Source organism: Mauremys mutica, chromosome 1 (assembly GCF_020497125.1).
Source record: "Mauremys mutica isolate MM-2020 ecotype Southern chromosome 1, ASM2049712v1, whole genome shotgun sequence".
Lineage (NCBI taxonomy): Eukaryota > Metazoa > Chordata > Testudines > Geoemydidae > Mauremys > Mauremys mutica.
The window spans coordinates 224,641,685-224,660,384 of record NC_059072.1 but is presented as its reverse complement, the minus strand read 5'-3'; the positions used below and the strand labels follow the sequence as shown (position 1 = coordinate 224,660,384).

General features: G+C 50.3%; 1 protein-coding gene across 5 annotated transcripts in view; it reads right to left on the bottom strand.

Moving 5' to 3' along the window:
* SH3KBP1 (SH3 domain containing kinase binding protein 1) overlaps positions 1-18,021 on the bottom strand; it is a 351,211-nt gene extending 333,190 nt beyond the window's left edge. The window contains exon 1 of one of the 5 annotated variants that reach the window (XM_045014652.1): positions 17,676-18,021. In XM_045014652.1, coding sequence (XP_044870587.1) covers positions 17,676-17,679 — 4 coding nt within the window. In that variant the 5' untranslated portion in view covers positions 17,680-18,021. The remainder of the gene's footprint in view (positions 1-17,675) is intronic. The other 4 variants (XM_045014513.1, XM_045014730.1, XM_045014575.1 and 1 more) reach the window with 4 other exon arrangements.
* Between the last annotated feature and the right edge of the window lie 679 nt (positions 18,022-18,700).

Genomic DNA, 18,700 nt, shown 5'->3' with positions numbered 1-18,700 from the left:
TGTGACACTGTATTTTGAATACATTTTATTAAATCCATTAAACAAAAATAAAATCGAGAAACATATCACCGCTACTGCTAGTAATACTGAACTCAGAATGAAAGCAATACAACTATGAAATCAAAGTCAAATCAACAGGTTAATCTATTAGAATTACATCATAAAATGAGTTAAACCCTGTAAAATCAATGCAACAAATAACTGATCTTTATAAATTCTAAGACGGGATCTAAGAAGATGGCTGTCCATTTGGTGATGAATTCCAGCTAAAGAACTCTACCCAAGTCAATCGAATCTATAAGTTGGCTGGTTTGATACTGAATCCAAATTATTATCTAATATCATAACCACAAACTCAGAGCTAATTATAAAGCTTCTTCCACAGATTTCAATACATTCTTGTGTGGTGGTTAATCCTTTCCTCACTCCATGTCCCTTCCCTCCCCTCAGAGAGGGAAACAGATTAAGGCTTTTTTTTTTTTAAAGCAACAACGATAAGCTTAACAACTTTTGTTTGGCAGTTTACAGCTAACACAGCTTTCAGTTTCTTAGGACTCTTAAACAAACACATTTTAATGAGTACATTTCAGAGACTATGTGTAGGGCTGCTTAAACCTGGGGAAACTTTCTTTCCCGTGCAGTCTCTACAGGTACTCTTACAGACAGCCATGTTTTCATACCTTACAATTAGGGAATAAAAGGGGCTGAGACACCTCCCAGATAATAAAAACAAAAGACAAACAGACAAGGGGGAAAAAATTAAGATAACAGGTTCACAAACTCTTCAACTCTCATTGTCTTCTGGACTCTCATGGAGTACAAGCTAGAACTGCATTCAAGGAGCCAGACAGTGATACCGTTGGTTCAGAGCTTCTCACTAGAAGGCCTCCTTTGGGTGCAGGGAGAGACTAGTCAAAGGCTGAAGTGGGCTGGTTGTTGATATCATGACTTTCTCTCCCCACCATGAGGAGTGTCAGAGGTTCTCAAATGGTCCTCCACCCCTCCCCTGGTAGCTTGTAGACCAAACAGGGAGGCTTCTTATGGTTTGCAAGCTTCGCCTCCCTCCAAGGCATTCAGACAAATCAGGTGTGAGGTTTACCTTGGAGCCATGCAACTTGCTCCGATCAGGTTAAGATTAGATCATCCTTAGCTTATGTCCATTTGGAAAAGTCCTGCTTATGCCAACAGCTTTTAAAATATTCGGTGTTTGCATACCACAGAGACTATTTCCTCCCTCACAAATAAATTAAAAAGAGAGAATACCAGACCACTTTTGAGGAAGCTGGCATGGCCTTGTCAGCCTTATCTTGAGATTATGTCACCAATTTACAGAAAGTTTGGCAAAAAAATCCTATAAAACAACTGATTAAAAAGACCATAGCAACAACCACCCACTTAACATTCATCCACTAGCAAAATTAAACATAAATGTGAATATCTTATGACCAGATGTCACCATTCTCCCTGCATAACAATTTAGTAATTTTTATATTTAGAAACTAGGGCACAAGTCAAACAGCCTATCTTTTAAAATTTTCATCTTGATAAAGTTACTTTAAAACCTCAGGATGAAACCCATTTAATAAATAATAATTAAGATTTCTATAAAGTCTATTTCCATTATGCTGTTTCATCCACAGGGGCTAAAGTCCCAGCAACTCACTAAGAGCTAATATGAACACCACAGAAAGGACTAATGGAAATGAGAAGGAAAATACTTACAGAAATTAAATGAAAAGACAAAGGGTTTACCACGAGCCAGTGGTTTAATTCTTTCCAAGGCCCGGAGTATAAATAATATTCCCCACTGTAGAAGTCCCTAATGGATAAAAATCCAGTCAAGTTATCAGTGTGTTAAATGATCCTAGCCAGTGGCAAAGCAAAAGCAGCAATTGCATACTAGATTACACATTAGACTCAAACTGGAGTTGAAGGTTTATGCAATCACAGGAAGTTGGTTTTGCACTGTATATTTAGTTCAAAAAGAGAAGATTTTGAACTGTGTGTGTATTTATAGTCTAATTCTTTTGTTAACCTCATCTGAATGTTTTACAAGTTTGTCTATATGGAAATAGAGTAAAGCATGCAAAATGAATAATGCTGCCATTAGCAACTGGATACAGTATAAAATAAAGAATTACTAGAATGAAAAGTTCAGTAGAAGTTTTCATTTGGATTTTTTTTACGGTATATAAAATACAAGTCCTATGCACTGCTCACTACAAATGCCTTCAGTGAATAAAAGTACAGGTTTATTCTTTTGAGATAGTAGTATTTCATTGGTGGCTAAGAAACATCATACAAACTAGTAAACAAGATTTCCTGAATTCTAAGTAAAAAGAGGACAAACAAAAAAAAACAAAAAACCACTAAGTGTAAGCTCCATCTATCATAGCGAACCACCACAGTAACTAGACATGAATTTTGTCACCTCTACAAGCTGATTATATATCTACGGTCCTAATTCTGCCCTGACTTGCAAACCATGCAACCAGTTCCCACTGACATCTCTCTACATGGAATAATAAAGGAACCAACTCCAAAGGGAGTCGCTTATCCAACACATACTAGGACTAATCTAATTGGACGCAGCTACATTGCAACTAACGTTGAAACCACTCCACCAGAAGTAAATTTGGTGCACACTGGAGGACAGCATGAGAAGGAGACAACAAAAAAGAGAAAGAAAAGAATGCCAACATTTGCTCTGTTTCTAGTAAAATTCAAGGGAAGAGCTCAAAATGCAGTTTTCTACACTGAGATTCTAGATAAGTGGAGACCAGGAATAATTTCTCAAATGAAATAGCAGTTTTCTATTTTATGTCTTCCCTGTACATAGAGAAAGGAATTTTAGCACAGCAGTGATTTCTGATCAATAGTTCTAGATATTTCCTCATCATAAAACAGATATTAACAGAAGCACAATTCTAAGTGACACAGTGGAAAAGGAACTGCTTTACAAACTATTTGTCAGAAATACACAGTCATCTTATTTCATCATCATGGGCATTTTTTTTACCTAGTCAAACTCAGATTTGAAGGGAAGAAAAGTTGACACACCAATTTTTTTTTGCCTTACAGACTTTATGTAGCTACTGCTACTTGAATTCCCCAAGACTTCAATTTTTACAGATCCCCATCTGTTATCATTCACAGGGAGGAAAGAGAACACAAACTGTATTTATTAATAAAATTCATGACTACCAAACTGCAATATTGTATATTCTCTCTCACACATTCACAGATTTAAAGCCTTTAACTTTTTCTCACTGGATATGAAGCAGACACTCACCAATTACTTTCACACAAGTTGAAGCAATTATCTGATTCCCCCCACAGTACTGCTTTTTTTTTTTTTTTTAAACTAGGACGTTTTGGTTTTTTTAATAGAATATTCACAGTACGGAATGCACAAAGCCTGCTTTCATGTTCCCCCCAAAATACCTTTTCTTGGTTCAGACTTTTGTACTCTAATTTTAGACACAGTGATAGGATCTCTATAAAAACCCATGATATAGTAAACAGTGATCTAAAAACTGCCATAGGGACAATAGAAATTATCTCTAATTTCTCCCTCCCTCCCCACACCCAACAGGACACAAATGCACCTTAACATCTGAGAAATGAAAGTGTCTGCTGCTTATTATATACAACTGTAACTCCTCCTTTCCCCTCCCTACACACGGCCCCCATTAAGTAGTGGCAGTCAGAGTCAATGTATTAGCCACAAGGTCAATGATGATCTGCTATATGAATTCTGGCACACACCTGTTAGAAATGTTACCTTGCTTAACTCAGATATTTGTCAAAAAGCTTCTTGATAATAATCAGGAAATAACTATTACAAAATAAGTAATTTGAACAATGTTTAAATGTCTTCTAAAACAATAATTGTTATCAGAAATCTTACACTTCATGAACAGTATAGGAAGAAGTATATGCTCACCACTGGTAGTAAGAGAAGGCTGTTTATTGCTGGCAAAAAGGGGAAAAACCATTTTAATTATGGCATAATTTTTCTTCCCATTCTGAAAAGAGAAGGACACCTCATGATGTCTGGAAGGTCTAAATGGAACAGTAACCACCACACCATGATTTCACAGCTATGCATCTTTGTCAAGCATATAGACCAGTAAGAATGCAGTTGTTTTACCCCCAGCACATCTGCAAATTACCCTCTTCTTTCTCACTTACTGACTTTGAAACAACAGTTAATACACAACCCTATGGTAACAGTGAGGGAGGGAGGGAGGCAGAAAGGGAGAAGCGATGCGATACTCATGGAGGGTATATCCTGACATTAAAAAAAGTTGTGCAATTAGAAATCATTCTCAAAATAATAAGTATGTGGTCCCAAACGATTAGCTAAAAATGCACAATTATATATCTTAATTTCAGAATTCCTAGGTATGTCTTGTATAGTTTAAAATATAATCTGAAGGCACACAACCTGGAACAGGCTTTTGTGAGGAGGTTTGTAATTTCCTGACTTCTGGGAGGAAAGAGAAGTGAGTTATTTTGCAGCTTTTGTGTAATACTTCTATGAACTTAACCTTTAATACAGGGGTCTCAAACATGCGGCCCGCGGAGCTCTTCCCTGCGGCCCGCGGAGCTCCCCAGGGGAGCTCCGCAGGGGCCCCCAAGAGAAAAGCGGAGGCTCCCGCCTCCGCCCCTCTCCTGGAGCCTCGGCGCATAGAGCGCCGAGTCTCCGTCCGAGCGCCTGAGCCCCGCCCCGATCCGAGCCGCGTGGGGAGGGGGCGGGGCTGGGAGCTCTGGGCTGAGCGCTGCGCTCGGCGTGGAGCTCCCAGCCCCGCCCCCTCACCACGCGGCTCTGAGCGGGACGAAGCTCAGGCCTCGCCGGAGACGCGCTCGGGTAAGGTGGGACCCGCCGGGCCCGGGGCCGGGCCCGGGCCCGTGCTGGGCCGGGCCGGGCCGGGCCGGGCCGGGGGGTGGGGGAGGGAAGCGGGACCCGCCGGGGCCGGGCCGGGGGAAGGGAAGCGCTCAGGGCTGGGGCAGAGGATTAGGGTGCGGGGGGATGAGGGGTTCATGATGTGGGGGCGCTCAGGGCTGGGGCAGAGGATTAGGGTGTGGGGGGATGAGGGCTCTGGCTGGGGCTGAGGATTAGGGTGCAGGGTCCTAGTGCCTGCCCTCCGCCAGTACTGGCAAGGCAGGCTTCCCTTACCCTGAGCCTCTCCAACCCCAAACCCTCAGCCCCAGCCAGAGCCCTCATTCCCCCCGCACCCTAATCCGCAGCCCCAGCCCTGAGCACCCCCACATCATGAACCCCTCATCCCCCTGCACCCTAATCCTCAGCCCCAGCCAGAGCCCTCATCCCCCCACACCCTAATCCTCTGCCCCAGCCCTGAGCGCCCCCACATCATGAACCCCTCATCCCCCCGCACCCTAATCCTCTGCCCCAGCCCTGAGCGCCCCCACATCATGAACCCCTCATCCACAGCCCTCACCCCACACTCCAAACCTCTTCCCTAGCCCTGAGCCCCCTCGCATCATGAACCCCTCATCCACAGCCCTCACCCCACAGCCCAACCCTCTTCCCTAGCCCTGAGCCCCCTCGCATCATGAACCCCTCATCCACAGCCCTCACCCCACAGCCCAACCCTCTTCCCTAGCCCTGAGCCCCCTCGCATCATGAACCCCTCATCCACAGCCCTCACCCCACAGCCCAACCCTCTTCCCTAGCCCTGAGCCCCCTCCTGCATCATGTACCCCTCGCCCTCAGCCCCACAGCCCTCACCCCTGCACTCCCTCCTATCCCCAAACTCCGTCCCAAAGCCTGCACCCCCACCCCCTGCCGCAGCCTGGAGCCTGCATCGAGCACAGAGCCTGCATCCAGACCCCCTCCCCCACCCAAACTCCCTCCCAGAGCCTTAGGCAGTAAATCTAAGTGCATGTTTTGTCCTTTGAGTGAGGTGCATTACTGAGTGTATATATTTATTAAAACTGCGCGCGCTTAGGGGAGGAGGTGGAGAAGAGACAGGGCAGGGGTGGGGCCAGGGGCAGCAAGGGGGCGTGTCAGTGATGCGGCCCTCGGGCCAATGCACTAGTCCTCATGCGGCCCTCGGGGTCATTTGAGTTTGAGACCCCTGCTTTAATACATCACCATGCTTAAAATAATTTATGAAAATGTCACATGCAGTGAAAGGAGTTCACAAGTGGTGTACCAAATGCAATGTACCAAACAACTAGAAATATGTTTTTGAACAGCTCTAGTTCACCTGGACTTATCAACAGCTAATCTCACAATGACTTCAATGGAAGCAAGACAGGGCTCTAGATAAGAAGAAAACAGTACTAGAAATTAGGAAGCGGACAAAGCAGTAAAAAATGTTATGGGAGATTTTAATATAAAAATACTATAGGTGGGGCAGGTAGTTAAGGTTGCTCACACTTCCCATTAATAGGACTGTGACAAAGTCCGGTTTTCCTCCTTATGTTGTATGTGAGCCTATGTGGGTCTTACCGTTTTGCATGAATACTCTGTGTACCGCAGTTTCCTGTATTACATCAGTGCTTAGGTGGTGGGAATAAGGATGTGTGACTTTTTCTGAGAACCTCAAGGGCAAGTGAGGCAGCTCCAGCTGCCTGCACATAAGCAATGATGCCCTTCATAACCTGAGAACCAGGAGGGGGATGCAACCAGGTGACACTTTGCCTAGGAAGCGAGACAGAAGACCAGAGGAGGAGCAACAGGACAGGGCAGGACAGGGAGCTGGAAGCAAGTCAGTCTCAGCTGCCTTGAGGCCCAGGGGGAAGCCCAAAGCTCTGGATCTGGGCTCCCCTCCCTCAAAGATGGACTTTACTGAATGTTCCTAATTTCTGTGCTAGCAAGCTGTGTTCTACTCTGTGTTCCTGTCAAATAATACACACTTCTGTTTCACACGCTGACTGAGAGGCATGGCTCTTTGATTTCATCCCATCCAGGCAGACTTGTTGCAGGAAGTGCACGTGAGAACAAGGGTGCTGAATGCTCCGAGGTCAGACCCAGGAAAACCAAAGTCACGTAGGGTTCTTGCCAAGGCAACAGCTCCAAGAGAGGAGGTTAAACCAGAGTCCTGATTGGCTTCACTCGGAGCATTTCCAGAGTATTACCATAGGCACCAATTTCTTCTGGCGCTGGTGGGTGCTTGACCCCCCCTCTGCCCCGGCCCCACCCCAACTCCACCCCTACCCAACCCCCTCCCACCCCTATTCCACCCCCTTCCCCAAAAATCCCACCCCAACTCCACCCCTTCGACTCCTTCCCCAAATTCCTGCCCCGGCCCCGCCTCTTCCCTGCTTCCTCCCCTGAGCGTGCCATGTTCCAGTTCCTCCCCCTTCCCTCCCAGAGCTTGCTACAGCTGTTTGACTGCTGTTTGGAGGAGCGGAGACACGGTGTGCTGGGAGGAAGCGGAGGAGGAGGTGAGGCGGGGGGCAGGTGGGAAACTTGGCTGCTGGTGGGTACAGCGCACCCACTAATTTTTCCCCATGGGTGCTCCAGCCCCGGAGCACCCATGGAGTTGGCGCCTATGAGCATTAGTCCTGTGACTCCGTGACAACTGGTGGCAGGGGTGGTACCAACTGCACCCTGTGGACACAGTGACTGTCCTGCAGTAAGTGACTGGGGAGCAGTAAAACAAAGGGGGATTAGCGAGAGCCAGGTGTGCTGAAGGCTGAGTGAGGTGCAGTTCCAGGAGGCAGAGCAGCCTACGGCTTAAAGCCTGGGAGAGATTGTGACCCCCGAGAAGGGCTGCCACACTGAAGGGAATTCCTCCCAGGGACTTTGGGGAGCTGAGAGAGTACAGGCCTGTGAGTCTGTGACAACTTGGGAACAGCGAAGAGATGGCCTGTAACTAAGGCTGTGAGTCTGTCATGGAGGTCATGGATTCCGTGACTTTCCATGACCTCCGCAGCAGCAGCAGTTTGGGTGTACAGGAGGGGGCTAGGGGCAGCAGCTGGGGGGGCAGCCCCCCTGCAGCTCCTAGGCAGCAGAGAGGGTCTCCGCACTGCGCACTGCCAGTGCCCATAGGCCCCGCCCCCGCATTTCCCATTGGCTGTGGTTCCCGGCCAATGGGCGCTGTAGCAGTCAGCACTTGTGGCCTAGGAGCTACAGGGATGCAGAGCTGGGTAGGGAGCCCTGCCAACCCCCCTCTACCCCAGCATCAGCAGGAGTCCCGGCCACATGCTGCGGCCTGGCCCCCTTCTCCCCCACCATTAGCTGGAGTCCCAGCCGCACACCCTCAGCACCAGCTCTCCCTCAGCACCAGCAGGGGTCCCGGGTCACTTCGACCCCCTCCCCCCGTACCCGCAGTGTGCCCAGACTGCCCCCCCCAGAACACACCCACCCAAGTTTTAGTCACAGTAGGTATTTTTAGTAAAAGTCATGGACAGGTCACACACCCGTGAATTTTTGTTTATGGGCTGTGATCTGTCTGTGACTTTTTAGTAAAAATACCAGTGACTAAAACTAAGCCTTACCTATAACCATCTCCTTAAGAAGCACATTGTGGAGCTATGAAGAGGGAGAGGGCTGCTCACTGGAAAGCTCACTGAGGCGCAGCTAATTTCTCAGTTGAAAGAGGACAATTGCTCTAAAGAGCTGGTTCCTGACCCACTTGGGGCCATGAGTCTGGGAGCAGGCGGGCATCCCCGAGACCAGCGTTCCCAACCAGCAAGGGGTCTCTACTAGGTTCCCCACCAGTGGATCTGATCTGAGACGGATGGAATTGGAACTGAGATTGAAGGAGTCAGAGGACCGTGAGAGACAAGGAAGGCATGAGGCAGAACAGCAGGAGGGACAGTGGCAGCATGAACTGGGATGGCTAAGAGGCTGGGGACCCGTCCAGGGCTGAATGGGGATGGACCATGGGTTGCCAATTCTGCAGGGAACTTCGACACTAAATTACTGCCCCAGGTTAAGGAGGGAGGAGATGTAGATACCTATCTCACGGCCTTTTGGAAGAAGGGCAATTGGAACCTGGCTGACCCTGCAGAAAGGCTCTGGTGTCTAGCCCCCTTTCTGGGTCCCAAGGCCAGAGCTGTTTAGCCAGATGGGCGGGGTGGCAGACTGGCTCCCACTCCTGGCCCCAGCATATATGTCTGTGTGTACTCTCCTGGGCTCAGGCTCCTCGGACCTCTAGTGGGAATGAAGATGGTGGACAATGCGGATACATTCCTGGGGTGGTGAGATCCTGGGAAAGAGAGAACTGTTGTCAGGCTCCGGGTGGTGCAGCCTCACCAGATGCTGCAGGGCTGTGAGACCTGGGTGAAGGTCCGAGGGATGAAGTCACTTGCCCTGCCTATGGCTCAGATCCCTGTGCAGATGGGGTCGGGCTGGCTAGTAGTTGGGGCTCTCCAAGATATCAGCTTTGACATGGATGATGGGGGGACGACTGTGTCTCTTTGGGACAGGATCCAGGCCCTGCTCCTGTAATAGCCAAGGATTCAAGTTTGAATCCAGGGAACCAATCGGCTAAGACTGAAGTGGTCAGTGTAAATGCAAATGTCCTGGCTGACAGGGAGGAGGAGTTGCTAAGCTCAATTGTCCTGACTGACTGACTGTATCTAGACCCCTGGAGCTGAGTGGGACAGAGAGATGCTCCTTGCCCCCTGCTCACCAGGGTGGAGGGGGGCGTGGGTGGCTCACACTGGCTCTGAAGATGATGTGACCAAAGCAGTAGGCTCACTGCTTGCCCTCACTGGGACAACAGGGGCGAAGCTGAGCCAGTGGGGGATCGGAGACCCCGGCTGAGTGTGGGGCTGCCTTGTCCAGAGGTGCAGGAGGCTGCAGGGAAGGGAGAAGCAGCTAAAAGAGCGCTGCTGGTGACAGAGATGCCTGGTCAGAGGGTGACCAAGATGAAGATGGTGGCTTTTCATCAAAAGAGCCCATATCCTAGCATTCTAGTCTGGGGGGCTGTGACCACAGGCAGCGAGAGGGAACTGGTTTCATTCCCCTCTCCAGTCACTGAATTCCAGACCGAGCTGCAGAAGGACCCCTCCTTACAGAAGATGAGGGAACTTGCTGGCCACCTTGGGGAAGGTTTCTGGGAAAGATTCCTGTGGGAGAAGAGATTCCTGTACTGGGAATGGGCTTCCCCAGGGGAAGTGGAACTATGGAGGATCAGAAGATAGCTAGTGGTCCCCAAGAAGTACTGCCGCAGGCTACTGTACCTGGCCTGTGATGTGCCTTTCTCGGGACACCAGGGAATCCTGTGCCCCAGGCAGAAGCTGCTACAAAACTTCTACTGGCCCAGTCTTTGATAACATCCAGCAGTACTGCAGGTCCTGGGACCCCTGCCAGACAGTGGGGAAGGCCCGGGACAAAGGGAAAGCAGTCTTGAGACGCCTGCACATCAGAGGAGCCTTTAAGGTCATCACACAGCTAAATGGGGTGAAATATGTGGTGGAACTGTCCAACCTGAGCCACCGAGAGTACCATGTCAACATGATAAATCCGTACTGTGACAGGGAGAGGCTGGTACTGGCTGAGTGTGGGCAGTGGGAGGAGAAGGGGGATGATCCTCTAGTGGATCTCTTCCCTGAGACAGGAGCTGGCCTCTGGCTGGAATCAATTCTCTTCTCTGCCCAGCTAATCCCTGCCCAACAGGCAGGGATCAAAGCAGTGCTGCGTTCCTACCAGCAGCTGTTCTCCAGATGGCCTGGGCTCACTACTTTGGCTGTTCACTGGGTGGGGACAGGAGCCACCCATCTTGTCAGGTATCCCCCATTCAGAGTCAGTGGGAAAACAGCCCAGGCCCTGGAGAGAGAGGTCAGAGATATGCTGGCTTTACGGGTGATCCAGCCATCCACCAGCCACTGAGCCTCACCCGTGGTGCTGGTCCCCAAGAAAGATGGGTGGATCCGATTTTGTGTGGACTATCGGAAGCTCAATGCCATTATCATGTCTGGTGCCTGCCCCATGCCTAGGCCTGATGAGATCCTAGACAAGCTGGAGGGAGGGGGACTTGATACTTCACTACCAAGGATCTCACCAAAGGCTATCAGCACATGCCTGTGGATCCAGATGCCAGGTTAAAACTTGCTTTTGTCACCCCTTTGGGGCTATATGAATTCCTGGTCCTACCTTTCAGCCCCAAGGAGGCACCGGTCACCCGCCAGCATTTGGTGAAATCAGTTACTGAGGGGGTATGGAGAATTTTACCCCTAGCATATATTGATGATGTGTGTGTCTTTAGCCAGACTCGGGAGGAACATGTGTCCCAGGTGAAGAGGGGGCAGGGTCACCTCTGGGAGGCAAGACTAGACTATAAATGCTGGGAAGTGCAAGGTGGGGATGGCAGAGGTGCAGTACTTGGGCCACAAGGTGGGGAGTGGTTGCTTAAAGCCAGAACCAGCCAAGGTGGAGGTAATCAGAAATTGGCCAACTCCCCAGACTAAGAAACAGATCCAGGTCTTTATTGGGACGGTTGGGCACTACTGGAGGTTTCTGCCCCACTTTAGCTCCCTGTCAGCCCCCATCACTGAGCTATACGATAAGGGTAGGCCAGACAAGGTGATCTGGACCAGGCAGTGCCAGAGGGCTCTCTGCACGCTGAAGGAAGATCCGGTCAAGGGCCTGGTGCTGGTAAACCCAGACTTTGACAAATGTTTTATGGTGTTCACCAATGCCTCAGACGCAGGGTACTCCCGGTTGGAGGAACCGAGCCGCCCTCTTCAGACCTTGGCTCCCCTCCTGCACTCTCCTTCCCCTTGCAGGATGTAAGAGATCGTCCTCCCCCGGTCTTCTTTTGCACCACTTGGCAGGTGCTGGGGATGGGGGGTCAGTGCCGGTCCGTCGACGGTGCTGGTGGGGCACTTCGCACCAACGCTGTGGTGCTCAGGGCAGAGTCGGACCTCAATTGCTCTGGTGCCAGAGTGAGAGCCGGCTCCATTAGGAGCACTTTGAGATGGACGTGTCTCTCCTTCTTAGTCCGAGGTTTGAAGGACTTGTAGATACAGCACTTGTCGCTTATATGCGACTCTCCCAGACACCTTAGACAACTGTTATGCGGCTCGCTGATGGACACTGGGTTTTTTTGCAGCAATCGCAGGGCTTAAAGTCTGGGGACCGGGGCATGCTCATAAAATTGGGGTTGGGGTATGTTGAGGGGGTGAGGGCTCTGGTTGGGGATGCAAGCTCTGAGGTGGGGCTGGGGAGTTTGGGGTTTAGCAGGATGCTCCGGGCTGAGACCAAGGGGTTCAGAGAGTGGGAGGGGGATCAGGGCTGGGGCAGGGGCACGGGAAGCGTGCAGGTTCTGGTTGGGGGTGGGGGCTCTGGAGTGGGGCTGGGGATGAGAGGTTTGGGGTACATGAGGGTGGACTGGGCTGGGATCAAGGGGTTTGGAGAGTGAGGGGGATCAAGGCTGGGGCAGGGGGTTAGGGCCTGGGGAGAGGCTCTGGGGGCGCAGGCATGTCCCTTCTCTGGCTCCTATGCGGAGGCATGGCCAGGTGGCTCTGCACACTGCCCCATCCGCAGGCAGCTCCCATTGGAGCACCGGAGGGGGCCATTATAGCGCGTAAGAGCCAGAGCAGGACCATGCCGCGGCTTCCGGGAGCCGTGTGGTGTGGCCCTGACCCTGCGCCCTGGCTGGAGCGGGGCCAAGCCGCGTGGTCCAGCCCTTGACCCAGTGCCCCGGCTAGCTTAAAACGGCTCGCAGCCCGGATCCAGCCCATGGGCCATAGTTTGCCCACCCCTGCCCTGCAGCTACCACTGAGGGGAAAAGCTTCCAGCACTGGTGCATGTGGCGAGCACACACACCTAATATGGAATGAACGTGAGCAAACACTCGAAGAATGATGCCTCCTTTCTGACTCCCTCCAATGCGGGGAGGGAAGGGGAAAGAGAGCACACGAGCACAATTTCCAGAGGTGTACTGTGAGATGAAGTCAAGTCCATAGCTCCCTATACTGAGTGGCTGGGTTCTGAGGAAGGACGTAAAGCTGCTTCCATCAACAGGTGTCAAAGCCTCACCTCTCCAGATTTCTTGGTCCTAGTCTTGAACCCCCTGGAGATCAGACACTTCTCTCAAACGTGCCCCCTTCCAAACACTTTAAACAACAGGCTTGAGGGTCCCCGACTGGCACAGACTTATTACAGCCAGACAATACTTAAACCTTCGGAACTTGGGCATGCCCCAATACTTGGTGTCGATGACACTATTAAATCCAAATATGCAAAAATAAACAAATATAAAAACAATACATGTAAACTAACACTAACTACTAATCTAATTATTTACATATTTTTAGATAAAGGCTCTGTCTACCTACCACAGGTGGGGAGAAGGAACTGAGGGAGGGTTGAGGGCAGCCCCACTCCCTCATACTATTGGCTATCTGCATGATCATGTGGAGAGTGCATGCACCACCCTGAGGGGTACTGACAGAGATTTTTTTTTCCATAGCTTCGGTGCAGTGAGTGAGCAAATACCTAAAGTGGAATGGACATGTACTATCACTTGAAGAACCTTAATTGTGTCATTTCCTAACTTTTCAGCACTTCACTTCATGACCGTAACAGTCTTTTAATGTGTGCAAGGGAAGTGTTGGGGGGGTTGTTTTCTTTAATGGAGCATATACATACAATAAGGAGCCCAGCCTGGGACAGATTAGAGACGGATGTAAGATGATGTCTAACATACACAGATTTTCAAAACACAGAAAAGATTAAAAAAAAAGTGTCAGACTCAGGTTTGTTTTTAATAACTGACAGACAAGAGTCACAGCCTAGGATTTAATATATTCATATATAGATACAGTAGAACTTCAGAGTTACAAACAGAGTTACAAACTGACCAGTCAACCACACACCTCGTTTGGAACCGGAAGTACACAATCAGGCAACAGCAGAGACCAAAAAAAAGAAAATATAGTACAGTACTGTGTTAAATGTAAACTACTGAAAAAATAAAGGGAAGTTTAAAAATAAGATTTGACAAGGTAAGGAAACTGTTTCTGTAATTGTTTTATTTAAATGAAGATGGTTAAAAGCAGCATTTTTCTTCTGCATAGTAAAGTTTTAAAGGTGTATTAAGTCAATGTTCAGTCAAACTTTTGAAAGAACCACCATAGCATTTTGTTCAGTTATTAACATTTCAGAGTTACGAACAACGTCCATTCCCGAGATGTTCGTAACTCTGCGGTTCTACCATATCTACATTTTCACTAAGTGCAAAGCCATCTTCTGAAGGATGGAGCTAACCTATTCTTTTGTATATGTAGAAAATCTTTAAATTGTCAAGTTCATTTTTAAAACTCACATTTTCACCTTGAATCTGTGACAAATACATAAAAAATTCACCTTCATTCTATCTGTCAATATCTGTGCTTCCTTATATAGTTTGTTTCGTTTTTTGTTTTTTAAGTGGTACTCATAAAATTAAAAGTAAAGATATTGACAGAACTGCAAAATACCTCCAACCCTCTTCCCCCTGGCCAAAAAGAAAAGTCTGAATGAGTTGTGACTTCAGAAAGGAACTATTAGTAATATGAATGACCAAAATGAGATATGAGAAAGCACGCACAGGTAAAAACAAATGTATGAACAAACCATCATGGAGGGGCAGAAAACTCATCAGAAAAACAGTTTCCCTTAATTTCAGACTGGCTTGTAGATCACAATCTATGGCTCAAAGGAAAGTTACTTCATGTTGCCTTATCACTTCTTTTAACCTCCTGCGTGGGCATGCACAAAAAGGGAAGGCCAAATATTTTAACCTTTGTACCTTACATCAGAGAAAGAGCTTATCCTTATTCATCGCAGCTTGGTCTCAGACTCAGATATGAGCGACACATACCTTTTTTGACAAGTGGCTGAGTAAAACACTGGGGTCTAAGCAACAGTGATAGTAGTGTCTCGTGGCAGTTAACTTTTTATCATAATAGAGACATGGCAAAGACTATACTGAAAAACTGAATAAGAACAGAAAGAAAGCAAAGGTTTCCAAGATATTCCCAGATGAGCCCAGCAGGCGAGCCACATCCCATATTGCAGAGGAAGGCCAAAAAACCCAAACCTTTCTGCCCATCTGACCCGGAGAAAAATTCCTGCCAGATTTGGGGATGGGAAATCAGTAAGACCCTGAGCATGTGAGCAAGATACAGAGAATCCTCTTATCGATGCCTGGCTGGTGTATCTCCTCAGAGCACTGATCCACCCCACTGGGTGTCCCGGCTTCCTCCCTGGCCAGTCTCTAATGCTTCAGAGGAATACATTAATTCTACATGGGGGATAGGGATGGAAACTCTCCCTGGCCCCTGCATATGGCTGGCTGAAGCCCTGAAGGATGGGATTTGATTACAGCCATCTAATTTTTTTTTTTAAGTGTGCTTAATTTCTTGTTACATTATTTTTATTCAGATTCATTTGTTACATTGCAGGGATTGACATTACACCCAAGATGCAGCTCTGCTTATCCATTCTTTAAAAAAAAAAAATCTCAATTACAGCACCATATTAAAGTCATATTGCAGATTGGGGAGTGCAACTCTTTACCGCTGAATACAGAAATGGAGATGATCACTCTCTGAACATTAACAGCAATGATCTAATCCTACATAGTCTTCTAAAATGCACCAATGAAGTGAGGTGTTCTGGGATGTTGGCCTACTGTCAACCAGCAACTGAGCTCAGATCAAAGCAACTGAATCTGTTCCCACGACTGAATGCACTTCATTTTGGACTGCAGGACTAACTAAAGTTCAACAGCAAAAAGCTGGTGCTTAATCTTGCGTATCTTTGTGCATTACAGTAGTTACGTATATTTTCATATACATAAGTATATGTAGCATATACTTACATAAGTATCAAGTAGCAGTTGCGAATTGTTGATTTTCAAACAAATTACCAAATGTCACTACAGATACAGAAAACTGGGTTATGCCTGCACATGTAAGCCACTATATCTGCTTACTGTAATTGACAGGATACAGACACCTCAAAAGGAGAGCCGATGTTGACACCATCCTATCTGCTCTTTGCCTTCACTGTCCACAAAATGGGGTGGCAGTATATGAGAGAAAACTTAAAAACTAGCTTTTAAAGTACACTTAGCCACTTCCCCAAGCCTAGTTAAAACCGCTGATCCTAGCCCACCCACACATGCAAGAGTTTGTGCGCACACACGGAGAGTCTATAAAACACCAAGTATCAGAGGGGTAGCCGTGTTAGTCTGGATCTGTAAAAGCAGCAAAGAGTCCTGTGGCACCTCATAGACTAACAGACGTTTTGGAGCATGAGCTTTCGTGGGTGAATACCCACTTCGTTGGATGCATGTGATGAAGTGGGTATTTACCCACGAAAGCTCAGGCTCCAAAACGTCTATTAGTCTATAAGGTGCCACAGGACTCTTTGCTGCTTTATAAAACACCATAGCACGGGTTCTCCTTTGTTGCCTTCTTTCAGGTATTCCTCCCCAATCTACAAATGTGTCTGTGTGTGACACTCTCACACACAGAGCGCTAAACAGACTGGATGGATGCAACAGGAGCGAGCAGGCTTGGCCCATGCGTGCGCCTCTAAGCCAGCCAGAGCCTGGCACTGCTGTCATCCCCGCCTCTTCAGCTCCATGCTCAGCATAATAGGACAATTCACCCCCAGGCTCTACAGGCACAGCAGGGGAACCTCCAAACAACCCCCACCCGGGGGAGGCTCTTCCTAACACCTACAATCTGAGCAGCATGAATAAGTCTCGCCTTCCACCAGCTGCCGCGCTCCTCGCTAGCCCCAGGGATAGGGTGACCTGACAGCAAGTGTGAAAAATCGGGACGGGGGTGGGGGGTAATAGGAGCCTATATAAGAAAAAGACCCAAAAATCCCAGGAGTGTCCCTATAAAAACGGGACATCTGGTCACCCTACCCAGGGACTGAGCCCACTCCACGCCAGCCGTGCGCCTGTCTCCTTCCCGGACAGCGTGCGCCTGGCTGGATGCACTAGGACTCGCAAACCAGACGCCGCCTCTTCCCAAAATCCAGGCGAGCCGCCCCTGCAGCGCCAGCTGCCCCGAGGGTTAACGAGGCAGGCTGCGGAGGGCGAGCGCGCAGCGGGCTGCAGAACCGACCCTGGGAACAGCCTGACGGGGCTGCGCGGCTCTCCGCTCCGGGGCTGCAACGTGGGGCAGCGAAAGCAGCGCCTGGCACCCGCCTGAGCGGCCCCCGCCCGAGACATGTCAAACCTGGAGCAGGCCTCTCAAATTTCCTGTCTCGCAAGAAGGCAGCAGCCGCTGCGCTCATCAGCTCAAGCACCTCAGCAGGAAAAGTGCAGCCTGCGCGTCTAAGGCCCCCGGGGTCTGCTCTCCCTCACACTTCAGCCTCTCGAGCCTGCATTTCACCGCCTCGCCGGCAGCACCACGGCGGCTCCCGCAGCAAACACAAGCCAGCTGATTAGCAGGGGAAATCGCAAACGTGTCAACCCATCTTGCAATCCCCATCCGCCCCAAGGGGATGGGTCCCCCCTTCCCCTCTCCTCGCCGCCCCAGCCCCTGGGCTGCACAGCCACCGTCACCCTTTCACTCCGCCTCACCGGGGAAACAATCAGCGAGCCCGGGAGCCACCGGGGGGGGGACAGACAGCAGCCTCCTGATCTCTGCCCCACGCTGGCCAACCACCCAGCCCCGGGCTCGTCCTGCGACAAGGGGACGCGCCCCGAGCTCCCCGCGCAGCACGCCGAGCTCACACTCACCCATGGATGTGGAGCCGGGCTCTGCCCGGCAGCGGGGACAGGCTGAAAGTTTGAGACGGGTGGACAAGCCGCGGGGACGGGAGCGAGTTAAAGCCACTGGTCCGGGGTGGGAGCCGAGCGAAGCGGCGGCTGCTGACTGAGGCAGGCGCCCGCCCTCTCAGCGCCCGCTGCAGCCGGGCTGCGTGGTGCTGCTTCTCGCTAGCGGCTCCGCCGCTCTCATCCGCATCCAAACCGCAGAAACAGGACGGGGGGGGTGGGGGGAGGCGCAGTTTCTGCAAAGGACCCAGGTCCCCGCTGCTGCCTGCACGGGGGCCAGCCAGGCTCGGCGGTTGCTGATGGGCGGCGACTCCCCGTCTTGGGCTCCGCGTGTGCAGCGGGGCAAGTGTGAAGCCGGAGCTGGATCCCCCCGCCCGCCCCAGGCGCCGCCACGCTGGGCGCTGCCGCCGCAATCAGCGGCTCCGCTCGGCGGGAAGTGTCGCGAGAGCGCGCCGCAGCCCGGCTCCACCGCCCCGGCCCGGCCCGCGCTGCCCGCCGCAGCGGCGATGGGGGGCAGGCGAGAAGGGGCTGGTGGCCCTACGGAGGCGAGAGGCGCAGGCGTGGGGGAACCTCAGCTCCCGGGGTCCGCCTAGGGATGCTCCCCCCCCCCCCCGTAGGGACATCTGGGAGGACGGGAGGAGGGAGCAGCTTTCGGCCCTGTGAATAGTGGCAGATCGACTCTGTTGCTAAAAACCCACCCCCACAGGGCTGAGCGTGCTCTGGCCTCACAGCCACTGCCTGAGTTTCGGGGGTGGCAGCGAAAACGGCCGGGTGGGCTATAAACAACACGCACAACCCCGGGGGAAGCGGAGGTGCCACCCACGCACCCACCCCCAACAACTTCTGACACCTGAAGTTCAAACACCTCCCCCGCCCTCAAAGCTCTATGTTCAGCTGAAACCTCCAGTCCATCAGTACAACGTGGCGGGGCAGCGGGAGCAGCCCAGCCCCCGCACCTCTTTTGAGAAGCCTGGTCTGACTTTTGTTTG